Genomic DNA, 20,880 nt, shown 5'->3' with positions numbered 1-20,880 from the left:
CTGAAGACAATTCTGTTCCAGTCAATGAGACTGACATGTGTAGAGACTCTCCGGACCGCACTGGGACACAAACCTTACCGTCGACCTACATAGACCCCGACAAACAGCTCCGGACAGCATTCAGTGGTGTATGTCTGGTAATCATTAACACTACCTGTTGCTTCGGAAAAAATGTTATGATATTTCTGCAACAGTGTTTGCAACTTTTCAGCTGGAAAATCGGTGTGATCTGATTCGCGTACTCAGAAAAATGAGGTCAATTGTATTGAAGTGATTAAAGCCCAATGCATTTGTTTCTTTCTCCGATAATATAGCAGCCGATGTGGCCTATGTGGGAAATAACTTCTGTGCAACATCCATAACAAGTTGGCTTTTTACAGGAATCAGTTAGTGGCTGTAACTGAATAGCGAACACCGAAATTCATTTACTCTCGGTGATAATTCTTATTTGTACGCTAGTACATTTAGTACAGAAACTGACGAGCCTGTGTCAGTTGGAAATTTTAATGGTCCTTATAGGCGAACCTTGTCATTTACTGAAAGGACCGCGTTCAGCCATCGTTTTGGCCTTGAAAGATTATTTATTGGCACATTTTCGTTGTGAGTGTCCCTTTGATCATCATTATAAATGTTTTGTGCAGTAAAAGTCGAATTGTGTTGCAGTATTTGTTTCGTGTTCTTACCCGACAGAGTAGCCGAGAGAGCTTATTCACTGCTTCCTGGAAGTGGCCACGGATCGAATTCGCTCAGCGTATTAACGACAAGGACGGTATGTGTTTTTTAGGCGGTTTTCCACATCTCGCTACGTGAATACCAGGTTGATCCCCACGTTACGCCTCAGTTACACGACGTTCGCACTATTCCATGGCTTACAGGAGACCCAGACAGCTGGGGTACACTAATTCTGTCCTGGGGGGCTCAGAGGGGGAGGGGGGGGGGGCGGCAGGAAGGGCATCTGGCCACTCTCTGTAGCTCACACTGCCAAATCAATAGCAATATGGTCGACACCGCGTGAAGCGGGACCAAGTCGCCAAAGCAAGAAATAAAATTTGCTTAGTGTTACTTCTGATGTGTGATTCGAAAGAAACTATTTTCTCGCTGGTGGGTAACGACACAGTATGCACAAGACTGTACTTAAACATTAGAAATCTATTTTCTCAATATAGATTCTGTCGTGGTTTTCTCATGTCCTGTGAGTTCTTGGTGCGGCCGTGCGTATCGCGTGGTCTTGTCAGCATCCTCTGAAGCGTAAATATGGGGTCACACTCGTCCTGGATAGCATCAGCAGAATATTTGTCACTGCTCCTGTTCCCAGAGTAATGGCAGACAAGACACAAACAAATTACTGACATTAGCTGTCAGTGAGGGTTGGTTGAAATCAATGGAGAAAGATGAAAGTGTGCACCGGACCGGGATTCGAACCCGGCTGCTCTGCTTATAGGCCTGTGCGCCGATCTCTGCCCCATCCCGACATAGTGCTCATAGAACTGCACGGACCACCCAGAACGCCTCCCATCAAACATCTTTTGTGAACAATAGTGCAGCTGGAAAAATGACTCATATGTATATTGCTATTTATATATGTTTCACGATGCTGTCGGTGATTTTAGAATTTGACGATGCCACTATTGCTCCTGCATATTAGGACATGCTTTTCTAAAACACATCTAAAGATAATCATAGCTGACTGAAACCGACAGTCTAGAGACTGAAAAATTTGTGACCATAGACATGCCGCGAAGGAAATTTATCCAGTTCTTTACGTATCCACACACGTTTCTCCCCTTGTCCCCGGCCCTTGATTATTACTCGCAGCATTTAGCCACTCCTCGTAAGAATTTGAGCGTGCTGTGCATCCTCAATGAAGTGATCAGTGGTGATTCTCGCCTTAATTACGTATGTGGTGTCTGATCTTACGGACATGTCCAAAGCAACAGACACCACGTTTATAATGCAGACAGTCTAGGAATGACGGATTAGTTAAGCTAAGCAGGTCGCTTTTAATTTACTGTAAGCCGAGGGAATGATCAGCGTACATGAAGCGAGAGAATCTGCACATGCTATTTTGGAGACGAAAATCACAGTCTGTAGCATCTTAATAGATAGGTTACGGAAAGGTGAACCTACTTTGTAACATTTGTAGAGTTAGAAAAAGCTTTTGCCAATGTTCACTGGAATACGCTCTTTGAAATTCCGAAGTTAACAGGGGTCAAAGACATGAAGCCAAAGGGTATTTACGAGTTGTATAGAAAGCACATGGCTATTTTAAGAGCTGACAGGCATCGAAACGAAGTAGTGGTTGAGAAGGGAATGAGACCGGGCTATAGCGTATCGCCGAAGTTATTCAATTTGTGCATTGAACAAGCCATAAAGGAAAACAAAGAAAATGGAGAAGTAATTAAAGTTCACGGAGAAGAAACAATAACTTTTGCGTTTGCCGACGGCATTGTAAATCTGTGAGGTGCAGCAGGGGACTTGGACGAGCTGCTTAACGTAATGGACAGTGCCTTAAAAGGAGTTTATACGATGCACATCAACAAACGCGCAACAAAGGTATTTTCATGCACACGAATTATAACAGGTGATGCTGAGGCACTTGAATTACGACCACCAGAAAATGTAGTAGATGAGTATTATTATTTTGGCAGCAAAATAACTCAAGATGGCCGAGGTAGAGAGGATATAAAATGCAATGGCAACAAAATCGTTTCTGAAGAAGAGAAATTTGTTAATATATAATGTAGTTTGTTAATATATAATGTATATGTAGGTGTTAGGAGTTCTTTTCTGTAAGTATTTGTGTGACGTACACCCTTGTATGAGACTCAAACATGGACGATAAATAGTTTAGACAAGAAGAGAATAGAAGCTTTAGAAACAAATAGTGCTTCGGAAGAGTGCTGAAGAAGGGTGGATAGTTTATCTAATTAATGAGGAGCTACTGAGGAGGTTGGGGAGATAAGAAATCTGTGGCAGGACCTGAGCAGAAAAAAGGATCGGCTGGTAGGACACTGAGACATCAAAAGGTCGCCAGATTAGCATTGGAGGGAACCGTGGGGGTTGAAAATCATAGAGGGAGACCAGTAGATCAATGCAGTACGCAGATACAGATGAATGTAATTTGGAGTAGTTATTCGTAGACAAAGAGGTATGCACAGCATAGAGCAGCAGGAAGAGGTGCATGAAACCAGTGTTCGGACTGAAGACCACAACAGCAACGGTTAAGCCCTGCGATTGTTCTGTAAACTGTTTGTAACACTGATTTAGTTTCTTAAAACACTGAAAACATTTTGGCATGGTGGTGGTATATGTATTAGAATATCAAAATATGACTCTCCTTTATCTTTAGTTTCTGAATAGGAAAGCGTTACTGGGTCCCGATTTCGGACACAGGCTTTTACTTTTTGAAAGACATCAGTATCATCATTACCAACAAGAAAAGCTTTTCCTCTCTAAATCACTTTTACGTTGTGCGTGATGAAACATTCAGTTCTGGAAATACAATTTGGTTTTAAGATATATTTGAATCACTGGAAATGGTGGCGGCGGCGTCTTGAGAAGTTGTTAGTCAAGTTATTTCTCAGCTTCTAGTTTGGCCAGACGCATCAGAAGTAGCTCCTGGGCTGCTGAAATTAGTTGGAGCAGCAGCAGCATCGTCAGCTGCAGCGCTTCTGGTTCCCTATATCTTAGAAATATAAATCTGGACAGTTTACAAGATTCACTTAATTATTTCTCGAAAGCAAAGTGATTAACAGTCTTTAATGATGGATTCAGGGCATACAGTAAAGAGCAAACTGTCGCCACATAAAAACGTGCAATGCACTAGTGCTGCATTTATTCCCAGTCTGAAATCTTTGGAAATTTCGTCTCTAAGGACCATGAAAGAAAAAGACCAGGGTTTAATGTCCCTTCGAGAAGGACATCACTAGAGACAGAGCACAAGCTGACATCTTTCTTTTTTATTTTTTTCTTTGTTGCTGGTGTGGAATTGAATAGGCCATGGTTTTTTAGAGGAATAGTCTCGGAATTTGGATGGAGTGGTTTAGGAGAACCTCGTTGGGTGGAGGTGGATTTGAAATACCGTCCCAAAGAAAGAGGGTCTATTTTGCTAGCCACTGCCCCACCTCACCCGGGTTACGTCACCAGTTGTAACTCGTTTTCTTCGTCGCCGTTAAATGTACTGACAGTGCTATTGGTTTTTTACCTCTGCGCCATTATATGTATTGACAGTATTTCGTTTTACTCTGCTACCAGTACATCTTACGCAAACCTTACTTACATACCAAAGCGATATCCACAGGAGATATTCGTAGCTAAGTGGAAGTGACCTGCCTGAAAGCTTGCTACGCACTCTTCGCAGCCAATGTCTCTAAAGCAAACTAGTTAGTCGCTCACGTGAGTAAAATAACAACCATTTATTAAAAGGATTTATAATTTAAAAATTGCTTTGCAGGAGGGTGTGGCAATGATGAATCTAATGTAAACAAACACATTAGACGATTTCTAATTATGTGATTGAACATCAGAGAATTTGAGTTTAATATCTCAAATAGCAGACACTTTGACTGTCACTTAAAGAATATTTGACACTCGGCGTAAACGGTGGGACGGCTTGACGGGCCGTCACTGAAGATAACTAGGTGGCTACTGCTGAGAACTGCGGCGTTGACTGTTGACGACAGCTGCGCGGAAACTGAGTGGTACCTGGAACTGATGAAAGCTGCGATAACTGGTGGAGTACCAGCGTGCGATCTTTTAAATGATGCGCTCGGCTTACGAACATCATTCCGCGAAATTCACTGTCCTACTAGTGTAAAGTGCCCACTGTCAAGAGACAGCCGCCTTTTTCAGCGTGGACGACTTCGACGGCCAAGAAGGGAGTCAGTAAGGTCATGGGTGTACTGAAAGGGATGTGGAACCATGTCGACTCCAGCGTCTTGCCCAGCCGACGTTATGGAAGGTAACGAAAGAGGTGTGGAGCTATGCTGACTCAAGAGCAGTGTCCATCTGCGCTAGGCTACTCGGCTGAAGATCCTTGGAGTGAACACATCGACCGTGATGGTCACACTGATTCTCGATTTGGTTTAAATCCGACGAATATGGTGGCGATGGGAACTCAACATGGTGCTATTCAAACGACGAATACAGACTGCGAGCTGCGTGACACAATTCATTGTCCTGCTTGCAGATGCCGTGATACTGAGGAAAAAGAAACTGTGTGTAGTGGTGGACATAGCCTCCAGGATGAACGCGAACTTATGGTGACCCATTGACGGAGTGACGAGGTAACCCAGGGAATTTGACGAAAACGTTCGCCAATTCGCCAGAGCATAGCGCTCCCTTTTTGTTTGCTTTCAGACGTGTCACGCTGTACATACTAATGGCCATTTGTTCGATGGAGCATAAAACGTGTGTCATTCGGAAGGCGTCCGCCTCGATAACTGAGTGGTCAGCGCGATGGAATGCCACGCAAAGTGACCTGGGTTCGATTCCGGGCTGCGTCGGAGATTTTATCCGCTCAGGGACTGGGTGTTGTTTCGTTTTCCTTATCTCATCCCCATTGAGGCACAAGTCGCCGAAGTGGCGTCAACTAAATATTAGTGCACCAGGGGACTGGTCTACCCGACGGGAGGCCCTAGCCACACAACATTTCATTATATCCGGAAGGATACCAGTATCCACACATGTACATACAGGTGCGGTGCTGACGTGCAAAATCAGCACTCGTCACCAGTGAACAGCAGTCTCCATGAGTGCATCAACCAGGCACCTGGTGCGTAGGTCCATACACAGCAGCGTTCTCTGTACAGTCGTTGCGGAGGCATTTGTTAGCCCCTTGATTCAAATGGGCAGTCAGTTACTCAACAGTTACACGCCTATTCGATCATATACAGTGTGTAAATTTTAAGTTGACAAACCAGAATAACTCGAAAAATAAACTTCACACGAAAAAATGTGTAGAATCCAAAGTTGCTTATTTTCGAGGGGAACACCAGCCGGTGCTAAAATTAGCCCGCCACCACAGCCCCTTCGGGTGGGGCGAGACGTAAGTTTAAGATTTCAAATGAGAACCCCAATTTTCTTTACTGCAGAATCAGATTCAACATAAAAAGCTACGTAAATTTTGTCTTAAAAATTTATTTTGATTCTTGGTGGTTGGCGCTATAATTCAAGAAAATTTTGGTTCTCATTTCTGCGTGGAAAATGGTTACGGATAAATAAAAATTACTAATTTACTTCGTAAATTTTGATTCGCTAAAACTTCCCCCTCTCCCCATTGGGTGGGGTTTGAGAGACAGGAATTAGAGTTTTACAAATGTTGAGCAAAACAAAACTTATCCGAATCTGCGGCAAAAATTAATAATTATGACACCATTTGTAGAAATATAATTCATCTCTCTCAGACCCCACCCTATGGGGAGAAAGGGAGAGCATAGTCTTAGCTAATCAAAATATACGAAATAAATAAGTATCTTTTTATTTATGCGTAACCATTTTCTACGCAAAAATCAGAACATGGAGCCGGCCACTGTTGGCCGAGCGTTTCTAGGCGATTCAGTCTGGAGCTGCACGACCGCTACCGTCGCAGGTTCGAATCCTGCCTCGGGCATGGATGTGTGTGATGCCCTTAGGTTAGTTAGGATTTAATAGTTCTAAGTTCTAGGGGACTGATGACCTCAGAAGTTAAGTATTTCTAAGTTCTTGGGTGACTAATGACCTGAGATGTCCCATAGTGCTAAGAGCAATTTGAGAAAATGGATTTTCTCGAATGAGAGCGCCAACTACCAAGAACCAAAACGAATACTTAAGACAAAATGTACGTAGTTTTCTGCAATAACAAATGGGGGTTCCCATTTAAAATTTTTAATGTTGTCTCCCGCCCCATCCCCAGATGGCGGGGTTGCGGGCTAATTTTAGCACCAGCAGATGTCCCACTCGAAAATAATTAACTTTGGATTCTATACATTTTTTCGTGTGAAGCTTATTTTTCGAGTCATTCTGGTTTGTCAACTTAAAATTTACACTCCGTATATCTCCGCAGCCATCGTTCACCCCGACCGGCCGATGTGTCCGAATGGTTCTAGGCGCTACAGTCTGGAACCGCGCGACCGCTAGGGTCGCAGAAACGAATCCTGCCTCGGGCATGGATATGTGTGACGTCTTTAGGTTAGTTAGGATAAAGTAGTTCTAAGTTCTAGGGGACTGATGACCTCAGCAGGTAAGTTCCATAGTGCTCAGAGCTATTTGAACCATTTGAACCACCGTTCACCCCAGTGCACAATACCTGGCTCGTCGCCAGTTTAGAATAGCGCTATTTTGAGGTGCACGAATGACTAATGGCAACATACTAATAAAATGGATCTGAGCACTATGGGACTTAACTTCTAAGGTCATGAGTCTCCTGGACCCTAGAACTACTTAAACCTAATTAACCTAAGGACCACACACACATCCATGCCCGAGGCAGGATTCGAACCTGCGACCTTAGCGGTCGCTCGGTTCCAGACTTTGGCGCCTAGAACCACTTGGCCACTCCAGCCGGTGGCATATTAATAGTTTACAAACTTATCAGTTTCGCTAAAACTTCCACACTGGCCGTTTTGGACGTCGGATGAATCGCTTCGTTTCCGCATTACGACAACGAATGCAATGTATCCCAAGTTCCCTCCATGAGTGTATTACTTCTTATTTGATAAACCTTTACAAAATTTTATTAGTGCTCCAATAAAGTGATACTTTGAATATTTCATTGTTACTGCTATGTTCTTTCCAACATTGTCAAGGTGGTTGATCTAAGTGCCATCTATGTAAGGAGGAGATATTTTTCAGGTAACTGAGCCACATAGATCCCCCTCCTCTATTAGGCCTACGAGTATTTCATGCATTTTTAGGCTCCACAGCAGATGAATTAAACAAGTATCCATCTCATAACTAAAAAAGCGATCTAAATTGCATCAATGAACGCTACACATTCCTTCTCTTTAAACTAAAATGTGTTGGACGGGTAAAGAGAATTTCTGTAACAGCCACTTCCCTCTAGAAACACTGAATTTAGTTAAATAAACAAGGACGGTACGCCTGATATGTACTTAAATCGGCATATTGAAGGCTTTCTCATTAGACATTCTGTATTTTGGCCACCGTATTAGAGTACAAGACTGCACGATTTCATTTGCTCTGCAAAAGAGCTCATCCTGCTGGAAATTTCAGGCCCACAAAGAATGGGACGGTAGCGACATTTCCGCCCTTTTTCCCTGCACTGTACGCCTCCCTTCTGGCGGCGGAGGACATTTGCATTCAGATTACAGGCTGTTTCTGGTGAATGAGGCTCCGGACCGTGTCCAATCCTGTAGCGCGCTGCAGACTGCCACGGCGTAGTGCACTCGCGGCCAGTGACACTGCTCTTCTGCAGCGTTGCCACACTTATTCGCTGTGTGGAACCCTGCTGTCCCTAGTTGTGGCAGAAATAAGACACAGAAAGAGTGCCCGTGCTGTGAGGAAATTTGATTGACGAACCACATTTGATATTCTTCGGCAGCAACTTGATCATAAAGCTCAACACCGAAAGTTACTCAGCAAAACAAATTCGCTAGTTGCCATATTGATAACCTATACATAAATAAAGAAAGTGTAGAACGTTAAAACACAAAATTCAGTTACAGTTAATTTTCCATCATTATGCAAATTATGTGTTTGTTTAATCTGGAAAAATCTCGACTGTAGAAATTGCTGATCAACATCTTTCAGAGACTTATATTTTAATAAACGGAATTCATGAACCCAGGATATCATATTAGTATAAAATTGTGGAGGATCTAATGCGTTGTAGTCCACGCTGTATTCAACAGGTGAAAATAGATGTGTTGTTACAAAGGACTCATATGCACTTGATGCCATTCTCTGCCATAAGAGAACTTGATGGTACTTCTAGAAAGTAATCTCTTTTCTCCTTGCCAATTTGCCTACACATGTGTGATCTAAAGTATCCGGACGCCTGGCTGAAAACGACTTACAAGCTCGTGGCGGTAATGCTGGAATTGAAAATGGTGTTGGCTCATGACAACTTCCACTCTAGCAGGCATTCGTTCTATCAGGTGCGGAAGGTTTCTTGGGGAATGGCAGCTCATTCTTCACGGAGTGCTGCACTGAGTGGAGGTATCGATGTCGGTCGGTGAGGCCTGGCAATAAATCGGGGTTCCAAAACATTCCAAAGGCGTTCTATAGGATTCAGGTGAGGACTCTGTGCCGGCCAGTCAATTACAGCAATGCTATTGTCGTGCAACCTCTCCGCCACTAGCCGTGCATTATGAACAGGTGCTCGATCGCGTTCAAAGATATAATCGGCATCCCCAAATTCCTCGTCAACAGCGGGAAGCAAGAAGGTGCGTAAAACATCAAATGCTGTAAATGTGCCACGCAAAACAACAAGGGGTGCTAGCCCCCACCGTGTAAACACAACCACCCCATATACCACCGCCTCCGAATTTTACTGTTGGCACTACACATGCTGGTAAATGTTCCCCTGGCATTGGCCTTACCCATACCCGGCCATCGCATCGGCACATGGTGTACCGTGATTCATCGCTCCACACAACGTTTTTTCCACTGTTCAATCGTCCAACGTTTACACTCCTTATACCAAATCAGGTTGCATTTGGCATTTAGATGCATGATGTGCTTCGCTATCCTATTTACTCATAAGGCATATAAGGAGTATCGTCGCATCGGCAGTCCATGTGCTGATAGAATCATCTCCCGGTATGCGAGTACATAATTTCTTACTTATCAAAATTAATATAGGGACTTCGTAAATTCATTGGATTCATGCTAAAGTAACGACAACAATAGTATGTTGACCATAATTTTCACTGTCATAGGCACTATTTAAAATATTTAATTATAAACTTACCAAATATCACCGAATAAAAAGAATGTGTGTGAAATCTTATGGGTCTTAACTGCTAAGGTCATGAGTCCCTAAGCTTACAGACTAGTTAACCTAAATTACCTTACGACTTATCTTAGAAGGAAGATTAAGAAAAGGCAAATCTACGTTTCTAGCATTTATAGAAAGCTTTTGACAATGTTGACTGGAATACTCTTTTTAAAATTCTAAAGGTGGCACGGGAAAAATACAGGGAGCGAAAGGCTATTTACAATTTGTACAGAAACCAGATGGCAGTCATAAGAGTCGAGCGGCATGAAAGGGAACCACTGGTTGGGAAAGGAGTGAGACAGGCTTGTAGCCTCTCCCCGATTTCATTCAATCTGTATATTGAGCAAGCAGTAAAGGAAACAAAAGAAAAATTTTGAGTAGGTACTAAAATTCATGGAGAAGAAGTAAAAACTTTGAGGTTCGCCGATGACATCGTAATTCTGTCAGAGACGGCAAAGGACTTGGAAGAGCAGTTGAACGGAATGGACAGTGTCTTGAAAGGAGGATATAAGTTGAACATCAACAAAAGCAAAATGAGGATAATGGAATGTAATCAAATTAAATCGGGTGATGCTGAGGGAATTAGATTAGGAAATGAGACACTTAAAGTAGTAAAGGAGTTTTGCTATATAGGAAGTAAAATAACTGATGATGGTCGAAGTAGAGAGGATATAAAATGTAGACTGGCAATGGCAAGCAAAGCGTTTCTGAAGAAAGGAAATTTGTTAACATCGAATATAGATCTATGTATCAGGAAGTCGTTTCTGAAAGTATTTGTTTGGAGTGTAGCCATGTATGTAAGTGAAACATGGACGATAACTAGTTTGGACAAGAAGAGAATAGAAGCTTTCGAAATGTGGTGCTGCAAAAGAATACCGAAGGTAAGGTGGATAGATCACGTAACTAATGAGGAGGTATTGAATAGGATTGGGGAGAAGAGAAATTTGTGGCACAACTTGACTAGAAGAAGGGATCGGTTGGTAGGACATGTTTTGAGGCATCAAGGGATCACAAATTTAGCATTGGAGGGCAGCGTGGAGAGTAAAAATCGTTGAGGGAGACCGAGAGATGAGTACACTAAGCAGATTCAGAAGGATGTAGGTTGCAGTAGGTACTGGGAGATGAAGAAGCTTGCACAGGACAGAGTAGCATGGAGAACTGCACCAAACCAGTCTCAGGACTGCAGACAACAACAACAACAACATCGTATGGACAAACACACACACCCATGCCCGAGGGAGGACTCGAACCTCCGCCGGGACCAGCTGCACAGTTCATGACTGCAGCGCCTTAGACCGCTTGGCTAATCCCGCGCAGCTATCACCGAATAATAATAATATAGAAAAAGTTAAAAAAACAGTGTTTAGAACCTGTGCGGTTTATTAACCCACTCTGCTTTTAGCATGCTTATTCAACTGGAGCAGTTATTTTTTGGTTATTGTGCTCTGTTTTTGATATACAGTACTTTTTCAAATAATATAAATGGAATGACAAGAATTACACTTTACCTATTCAAAAAAACTGTAATATCTCAATATCTTACTCTAAATCTGTACTGCCTTACTGCCGGCTGTTGCAATTTTTGAATAATGACCTTTAAAATTATTGCCAAATTGTTGATGACAAATATTGTTATCATTGGCCTCTGTTGATTTCCATAGTACTGGTGCTGAGGTCTGATGAAAGCACTGTTCAGTGGCCTTTATACGCAGAACGGCGTAAGAAACTGGTACACTTCCCTAACTTCGTGAAGTGCCCCCATGATCACGCAGAAGTGGCGAAGCACGACGTGGCATGGACTCGACTAACGTCTGAAATAGTGCTGGAGGGAACAGACACCATGAACCTCCAGGGCTGTCCATAAATAGATGACAGTACGTGGGTGGAGACCTCTTCTGAACAGCAAGTTGCAAGGTGTCCAAGATATACTCAATGATGTTCGTTTATCGCAATTTTGGTGACCAGCGGAAGTGTTTAAACTCAGAAGAGTGTTCCTGGAGCCACTCTGTAGCAATTCTGGACCTGTGTGGCCTGCTAGAACTGCAAAACTCCCTCGCAATGCAAAATCGACGTGAATGTATACAAGTGATCACACAGGATGCTTACGTACGTGTCATAAGGCAAGTCATGTCTAGATGTATCAGGGGTCCCATATCACTCCAACTGCACATGCCCCACATCATTACAGACGCTCCACCAGTTTGAACAGTCCCCTACTGACATGCAGGGTCCATGGATGCCTGAGGATGTCTCCACACCCGTACACGTCCATCAGCTCGATACAATTAGAAACGAGACTTGTCCGACCAGACAACGGTTCCAGTCATCAACAGTCCAATGTCAGTTTTGATGCGCCCAGCCGAGGCGTAAAGTTTCGTGTCTTGCAGTCATCAAGGACACACGAGTGACCCCTCGGCTCCAAAAGCCCATATCGATGACGTTTCGTTCAATGGTTCGCGCGCTGGAAATTGTTGATGGCCGAGCTTTGAAATTATCAGCAATTTGTGGAAGTATTATGCTTCTGTCACACTGAACGGATCCCTTTAGTCGTCGTTGGTCCCGTTCTTGCACGGTCTTTTTCCGGTTTGATTCCTGTTATTCGCGGTACACAAGTGAAATGGTCGTACGGGAAAATCTCCATTTGATGGCTACCTGAGAGATGTTGTGTCCCATCGACCGTGCGGCGACTATTTCACCATGTTCAAACTTTCCTAAATCTTGATAACCTGTCATTGTAGCAGCAGTAACCGATCTAACAATTGCGGCAGACACTTGTTGTCTTATATAGGCGCTGCCGAACACAACGCCATATTCTAGCTGTTTACCTATCTCTGTATTTGAATATGCATATCTGTAAAAGTTTCTTTGTCACTTCAGTGTACGAGCTCACATTCGATTGTTGTAGCACTGTTGTATGAAGTCTTACTAATTTACAAAAATTCGGTATTTGCATGCATGCAGTATTCAAAATATGTTTTTTGATACAATAAGGACTGTTTTTGAATGAGCAGGAAATCTGTATCTGCTGTCTGAATCAGATGATACTTTCTCACATGTCACACTCCGATCTGACTGTAGTAACGTGTAAAGCCACAGGATAAATGGAAATCCCTATGAAATGAAAGTTGATGGTGATTGTACCTTCTTGTTTCAGGTGTCGTGGATCAGGCGCAAGGATTATCACCTGCTGACCGTGGGTCTGGTGACGTACACAGGGGACGATAGGTACCAGGCCATCCACGTGCAGCACTCTGAGGTACGTTCGTCATCCTCGGAATACAAAATTCTGTGGTTTCTGTGCGTGTTTGGCGATGTTCAGCATAAGAACATAACTCACGTGAATATAAAATATTCTTTTAACACAGAGTTAACCAAATTTTTTTTTCCATTCCTTTCTAATGCTTTACCATTAATGTCACTTGAAGTGACAACGATTAGTTAAGAACTTACTCAAGATGTATAAGTCCTGTCGAAAGTTATTTTTAGGTAAATATATAATCAAAATTAACTAATTTTTTATAGAGAAACCTGAATATTTTGCTTAAATTGAAGATAAGTGGAAAGTTACGTGAGAACGTACCGTAACAGCCTCACCTGGTAAAATATATGATTGCAACCGTAGCGGAAAGCGCTGCATCTGTTTCAAGACTGTCTCAAAACTTTCTATGCGTCGTAACTGTACAAACATCATACGGAACTCTCCTAACAAGCCACTATTTACAGTAAGACGTGACGGAAGAATTGAGAGGTTACTTTACTATACTCCTTGAATGTATTCATTGATGTAGTTGAGCACAGTGCTTTTGATAATTTCTGGGCTTCGCTCCATTGTACATCTGCCAAGTTCCTGGCATTCGACCAGCTGATTCAGGGTAATCAAGTAGTTCGCTATTCCTTTACGGAAATGTAATTGTTAAAGACAGTACAAAAGACCGTCGTACTCTATCATCTGACCTCCGAGCACTGGTATCACTGTTTAGCATCTTCAGTATCGTAAGTGAGGTGAAACACAGAATTATTTTGGAAGCTGTCTTTCAAGCCTTCGCTAACTACTAAAAGCTTTTCCAATTAATGCAAGAGATACCATGGACTTTGTGTTTGCATTCTGCGTTTATAACGAAGAGAAAAGGCCTAGTAATACATTCAGCGTAACTTGAGTACTAGTTTTGTTGTGACACTACACCCTGTACTACGGATTGTGTTTCCATCTTGTGCTGCTGGTTCTGAGTATAACAAACTGCTGAAGCACTTACGTAGAAAATACGTTTAGCATGAGAGCAATTGAAATGTTCAACAACATATATAGAAAATTACAATTTCATGAGAGCAATGAGAATGACGCAGTTTCAACAGAAATACGCCACAGCTTCGAAAGATATAATGGGGTAAATGATACATCGTTATGGTACAGGGCATAAATACACCAATATATCCGATTCTGAAGCTGCAGTGTGCCATGCTAAAAATATACGAGGGACATTCGGGGAGTAATTTCCGACCGGTCAAGAAAAGGAAACCACTGTGTAAATCTAATAAAGCATTGCACGTATGTGTTCGACAGTGTCTCTAGTATCCATGTCGGTTGCTTTACTACGCTCTTTTCAGTTCTGAGCGCATGGTCAGGACATAAAGATGCATAGAAAATAGCGTCTCTCGCCAAGTATGAGCCTTTGGTGAGAGATTTCGCCTGATGTTATGCAGCCCACATTACAGAGCTGTCATACGGCTCCTACTTCGTGACAATTCTCGGGATCAATTTGCTGGGGCAATGAAAATGCTCCTGCAGCGTTTTCATTGGGATGTGTTTGTTAAACCGCACTGCAGCCGGTAATTGGCTCGCTCTGTGTTTCATCTCTGCTCACATTAACTACTGGCTATGAAGACAACATTTTCGCGCAGGCAAAGAGCTGTAGATGAACGTAGTGAATTGGCGGGAAGCACAGACGGGTGCCTTCTACGACGAGGATACAGGAAAGTTGGTATAATGGATGTCCTAGTTGGAGCGTCGCCTATGTAGTGAAGTAGCTGGAAGGTAGAGCCAACTGTCGCAAATAAAACAATTCTGAGTTTCAATGTATTTTCCATTTCCCCACTGATCGGAAGCTACTATGTGGACAAGCCTTGTATTGTCTGTTTTTGCGTTAAATGTATAGCACTTTAATGGAAACAGTTGAGGTTACAATTTTGTGCAGTACCATATAAACGGTGAATGACTTGTAAAAGTAACTGATTGCTATGAGTAGCTTTATAATCGTTGCTGCCATCCTTTATGACACTGTAACGAACAGTTGTCATTATGGACAGGTACTGAGACTATAGGAGGAAACTCATTTGTCCTTATTTAAGTCACACGTCGTTTCTATAAGAGTATTTCGGTCTTTTGTATGGTGCATCTGCATTTAGGATGATTTGATGTCCTTCATATCCTCTGCGCTTCCATTATTTATAACTCCTGCATTTCGTGTGTTTCTTATCTCTCATTTAAGTTCTACAAAGAAACAGCTACTTGAGATTAAATATTCCGACATGCCTTAGCTACCCCTATATACTTTAATTCTCATGGCCCCTCCTCTTATATTTGAAATACATCTACGTCATATTTTCTTTTGAGTCATCAGTCTCCTAACTGGTTTGATGCAGCCAGCTACGAATTACTCTCCAGTGCCAACTTCTTCATCTCAGAGTAGCACTAGCAACCTACGTCCACAATTATTTGGTGGATGTATTCCAATCTGTGTCTTCCTCTACAACTTCTTCCTTCTACAGCTCCCGCTAGTATCATGGAAGTCATTCCCTGATATCTTAACAGATTTATCATCCTGCCCCTTCTCCTTGTCAATGTTTTCCGCATATCCCTTTCGAACCTGCGCAGAACTTTCTAATTCCTTACCTAATCAGTCCATCTAATTTTCAACACTCGTCTGTAACACCACATCTCATATACCTCGATTCTCTTCAGTTCCGTTTTTCCCACAGTTTATATTTCACTAAAACACAATGCTGTGTTCCAAAAGTATATTATAAGGAATTTCTACCTCAAATTATGTTTATGTTCGATACCAAAAAATGTTTGCTTGGCTAGGAATGCCCTTTTTCGCAGTGGGAGCCTGCTTTTGATGCCCTCCCTGCCCCGGTCGTCATTGATTATTCTTCTGCCTAGGTAGCAAAATTCCTTAACATCATCTACTTCGTAACCATCAATCCTGATGTTAAGTTTCTCGCTGTTCTCATTTCTACGACTTATCATTATTTTCAACTTCCTTCAATTTACTCTCAATCCCTAATCTGTAATCATTTGATTGTTCGCTCCATTCATCAGATCATGTAATTTCACTTTCACTCAGGATAGCAATGTCACCAGAGAATATTGTCACTGATATCATTTCAGTCTATATTTTATTCCTACTCCTGATCCAATCTTTTATTTCCATTGTTGCTTCTTTGATGTACAGATGGAACAATAGGGCGAAACACTACATCCCCATCTCAATAGTTTTTTAATCCGAGCACTAAGTTCTTAGTAGTCCACTTTTATTATTCCCTCTTGACTCTTGTACAGATTTTATATCGCTCCTTTTAGCTTACCCCAGTTTTTTTCAGAATCTCGAACATTTTGCAGCATTTAAAGTTGTCGAAAGCTTTTTTCGAGTCAAAAAAGCCTATGAACCCGTCTTGATTTTTCTTTAGTCTTGCCTCCATTATCAAACGCAAAGTCAGCGTTGCCTCGGCGGTGCCTTTACTTCTTGTAAAGCCAAACTGATCGTCACCTAACACATCCTCAATTTTCTTTTCCATTCTTATGTATACCATTCTTCTCAGAAACTTGGATGGACGAGCTTTTAAGCTGATTGTACTGTAATTCAGGCACTTATCAGCTCTTGCAGTCTTCGGAATTGTGTAGATGATATTTTTCCGAAAGTCAGATGGTGTGTTGCCAGATTCATACATTCTGCTCACCATAGTGAATAGTTGTTTTGTTATTTTCCCCAATGCTTTTAAGAAGTCTGATGGTATCTTATATATCTCTTCTGCCTCATTTGGTCTTAAGCACTCCAGAGCTCTCTTAAATTGTAATTCTCCTATATCTTGTAAATCGACTTCTGTTTCTTCTCCTATCATGCCAGACAAATTTTCCTCCTCATATAGGCCCTCAATGCAAACGTTCCACCTGTCCTCTGTTCTTAACAGCAAAATCCCGTTGCACTCTTTATGTTTCAAACCTTGCTTTTAATTTAACTTTCCTATAAGCTCAGTCAGTTCCTCCGACAACCATTTCTTTTTCGATTTCTTCAAATTTTTTCTGCAGGCATTTAGTCTTTCCTGTACTTCCTATTTATTTCATTACTCAGAGATTTGTATTTCTGTATTCCTGAATTTACTTGAACATTTTTGTACTTCCTTCTTTTATCGATCAGTTGAAGTATTTCGTTTGTTACCCATGACTTCTTCGAAGTTACTTTCCTTGTACCTATGTTTTTCTTTCCCACTTCTGTGATTGCAGGTTTTAGAGATATCCATTCCTCTTCAACTTCACTACTTACTGTCTTTCCTCATTGCTGTATCTGTAGCCTTGGAGAACCTCTCACGTATATCGTTATTCCTTCGCAGTTCCACATCGATTCTTCCTGACTAATGCCTTAAACTTCAGCCTACTCTTCATCACTGCTAATTTGCGATATCTTCGCCTGGATACACCTTACCGTCCTGTATCTGATTTCGGTAACTCTGCTGTAACATGATGTAATCTACTTTTTACCTTATCACCCTGCCTTTTTGAAGTATACCTCCACCTCTTATGATTCTTGAACAGAGTATTCGGTATTACTTGCAGAAATTTATTACAGAACTCAGTTAGCCTTTCGCCTCTCTCATTCATTGTCCCAAACCCATATTCCCCTATTACCATTTCTTCTACTCCTTCCCACCCAATGATTTCAGTCCTGCATAACTGCTATATCTCCTTTTTTACTATATTACCATTTCAACGTTCTCTGTCTTTTCGTATTCAGCGTACGACGTCGGCACGTATACCGGAACTATCGTTGTTGGTGTTGGTTTGCCGTCGATTCTGATAACTACAACCGTAACAGTGAATTGTTCACAGTAACACACTCTCTGCCCTACATTCCTGTTTATAACGAATCCTACTCGCGTTATGCCATTTTCTGCTGCTGTTGATCTTACCCTATATACATCTGGCCAGATATCCTTTTCTTCTATTCATTTCACTTCACTAACATTATTGTTAGTGCATCTAGATTGAGCCTTTGCGTTTCCCTTTTCCTGTTTTCTAGCTTCCCCACCATGTTCGTGCTTCTGGCACTCCACGCCCCTCACAGTCTCCTTCCCCTTGGGAGTCCACTCCAAGAGATCAGAATGGGGTACTATTCTTGAATCTTCCGCCAATGGAGAGGTCAACATGACACTTTTTCTATTACATGCCACATTTCCTGTGGAAACACATTCTGTGTCTTTAATACAGTGGTTTTCATTGTCCTCTGCATCTTCATGCTGTGGACCATTGCTGATTCTCCCGCCCTTGGGGGCATTTTCTCACCACAGGGACAAAAGTATGTCATGAACACAAGTCCGCTCTTCTGCCCTCTTGGATAAGGCCCTTGACAGAATGAAGTTGATTTGTTATACTGTAAGTCTTCGGCCGCTATTGCTGACTATTAACCCCAATGCCCATTATTAATAGTCAGTGTACAGAGTTGGAAAATTTAAAAGTCCAGTTGTGCTGTTCAGATTAAAATTTCCCCCATAATTGTAATGTTTATTTATTAATCAGTGTATTTAAATATATAGTGTGACCTTCTAGAGGCGTGAAAATGAATTGAATGTTTTAAAACTTTAAAAACGTGTCAAAAAATTATTATAACTGCTTTCATCAACCTTTTCCTTAACACTATACTGCCTTTAATGTCCAATTTGATGCTTCATATTAAATAGCACACATGTTTAATTGATTCAGAAGTCTTGTTATGTTCACCAAGATATTATTTTCCCTAGTGTCATTCTCAAATACATTTTTGTGAACTGATTATTATCCTTACTTCTAATTACCTTCTACGTTTCCATTTATTTCTCTGTCTATATTTTTTGCATAAGTTAATGAATATTACTCATTCCTATATAGCACTTAATAGGTGCTGAAGTGCAATGATTGGTATCCATTACGTTATGAATGTAGTGAGATGTTAAGTCCATACAAAAATTATATGCATTAGCCTACACATTTTCCCACTGAAATAACATACACTCCTGGAAATTGAAATAAGAACACCGTGAATTCATTGTCCCAGGAAGGGGAAACTTTATTGACACATTCCTGGGGTCAGATACATCACATGATCACACTGACAGAACCACAGGCACATAGACACAGGCAACAGAGCATGCACAATGTTGGCACTAGTACAGTGTATATCCATCTTTCGCAGCAATGCAGGCTGCTATTCTCCCATGGAGACGATCGTAAAGATGCTGGATGTAGTCCTGTGGAACGGCTTGCCATGCCATTTCCACCTGGCGCCTCAGTTGGACCAGCGTTCGTGCTGGACGTGCAGACCGCGTGAGACGACGCTTCATCCAGTCCCAAACATGCTCAATGGGGGACAGATCCGGAGATCTTGCTGGCCAGGGTAGTTGACTTACACCTTCTAGAGTACGTTGGGTGGATCGGGATACATGCGGACGTGCATTGTCCTGTTGGAACGGCAAATTCCCTTGCCGGTCTAGGAATGGTTGAACGATGGGCTCGATGACGGTTTGGATGTACCGTGCACTATTCAGTGTCCCCTCGCCGATCACCAGAGGTGTACGGCCAGTGTAGGAGATCGCTCCCCACACCATGGTGCCGGGTGTTGATCCTGTGTGCCTCGGTCGTATGCCGTCCTGATTGTGGCGCTCACCTGCACGGCGCCAAACACGCATACGACCATCATTGGCACCAAGGCAGAAGCGACTGTCATCGCTGAAGACGACACGTTTCCATTCGTCCCTCCATTCACGCCTGTCGCGACACCACTGGAGGCGGGCTGCACGATGTTGGGGCGTGAGCGGAAGACGGCCTAACGGTGTGCGGGACCGTAGCCTAGCTTCATGGAGACGGTTGCGAATGGTCCTCGCCGATACCCCAGGAGCAACAGTGTCCCTAATTTGCTGGGAAGTGGCGGTGCGGTCCCCTACGGCACTGCGTAGGATCCTACGGTCTTGGCGTGCATCCGTGCGTCGCTGCGGTCCGGTCCCAGGTCGACGGGCACGTGCACCTTCCGCCGACCACTGGCGACAACATCGATGTACTGTAGACACCTCAGGCCCCACGTGTTGAGCAATTCGGCGGTACATCCACCCGGCCTCCCGCATGCCCACTATACGACCTCGCTCAAAGTCCGTCAACTGCACATACGGTTCACGTCCAAGTCGCGGCATGCTACCAGTGTTAAAGACTGCGATGGAGCTCCGTATGCCACGGCAAACTGGCTGACACTGACGGCGGCGGTGCACAAATGCTGCGCAGCTAGCGCCATTCGACGGCCAACACCGCGGTTCCTGGTGTGTCCGCTGTGCCGTGCGTGTGATCATTGCTTGTACAGCCCTCTCGCAGTGTCCGGAGCAAGTATGGTGGGTCTGACACACCGGTGTCAATGTGTTCTTTTTTCCATTTCCAGGAGTGTATAATCCCTTCTAGACGAGCAGAATTATTCATACTCCACACATGGTAAAAGTACAGATCCGTTTCACGGCTTCACGCAGAGGGACAACGCTGTAGAAACGGTTTTGCTACCAATTTTAAATTTAGTTCTTCTGCATTCATCGTGAGTTCAATTACCATTGGACACACATGCAATATATCCAATGTCGTGAGAGTGAGTTGGCCTAGTGGTTATCAAACTGGACTCGCTTTCGGGAGCACGACAGTTAAAACCTGTGTCCGGCCA

The 20,880-nt window shown here is 42.8% G+C and overlaps 1 protein-coding gene across 1 annotated transcript in view; it reads left to right on the top strand.

The window, feature by feature from the left end:
• Positions 1 to 20,880, top strand: part of LOC126272551 (zwei Ig domain protein zig-8-like) — a 196,108-nt gene that overhangs the window by 59,680 nt on the left and 115,548 nt on the right. The window contains exon 2 of the mRNA XM_049975471.1: positions 13,092 to 13,193. Coding sequence (XP_049831428.1) covers positions 13,092 to 13,193 — 102 coding nt within the window. The remainder of the gene's footprint in view (positions 1 to 13,091; positions 13,194 to 20,880) is intronic.

This window comes from Schistocerca gregaria, chromosome 5, assembly GCF_023897955.1.
Source record: "Schistocerca gregaria isolate iqSchGreg1 chromosome 5, iqSchGreg1.2, whole genome shotgun sequence".
Lineage (NCBI taxonomy): Eukaryota > Metazoa > Arthropoda > Insecta > Orthoptera > Acrididae > Schistocerca > Schistocerca gregaria.
The sequence above is the reverse complement of the archived record's forward strand: the minus strand, read 5'-3'. Positions and strand labels throughout refer to the sequence as shown.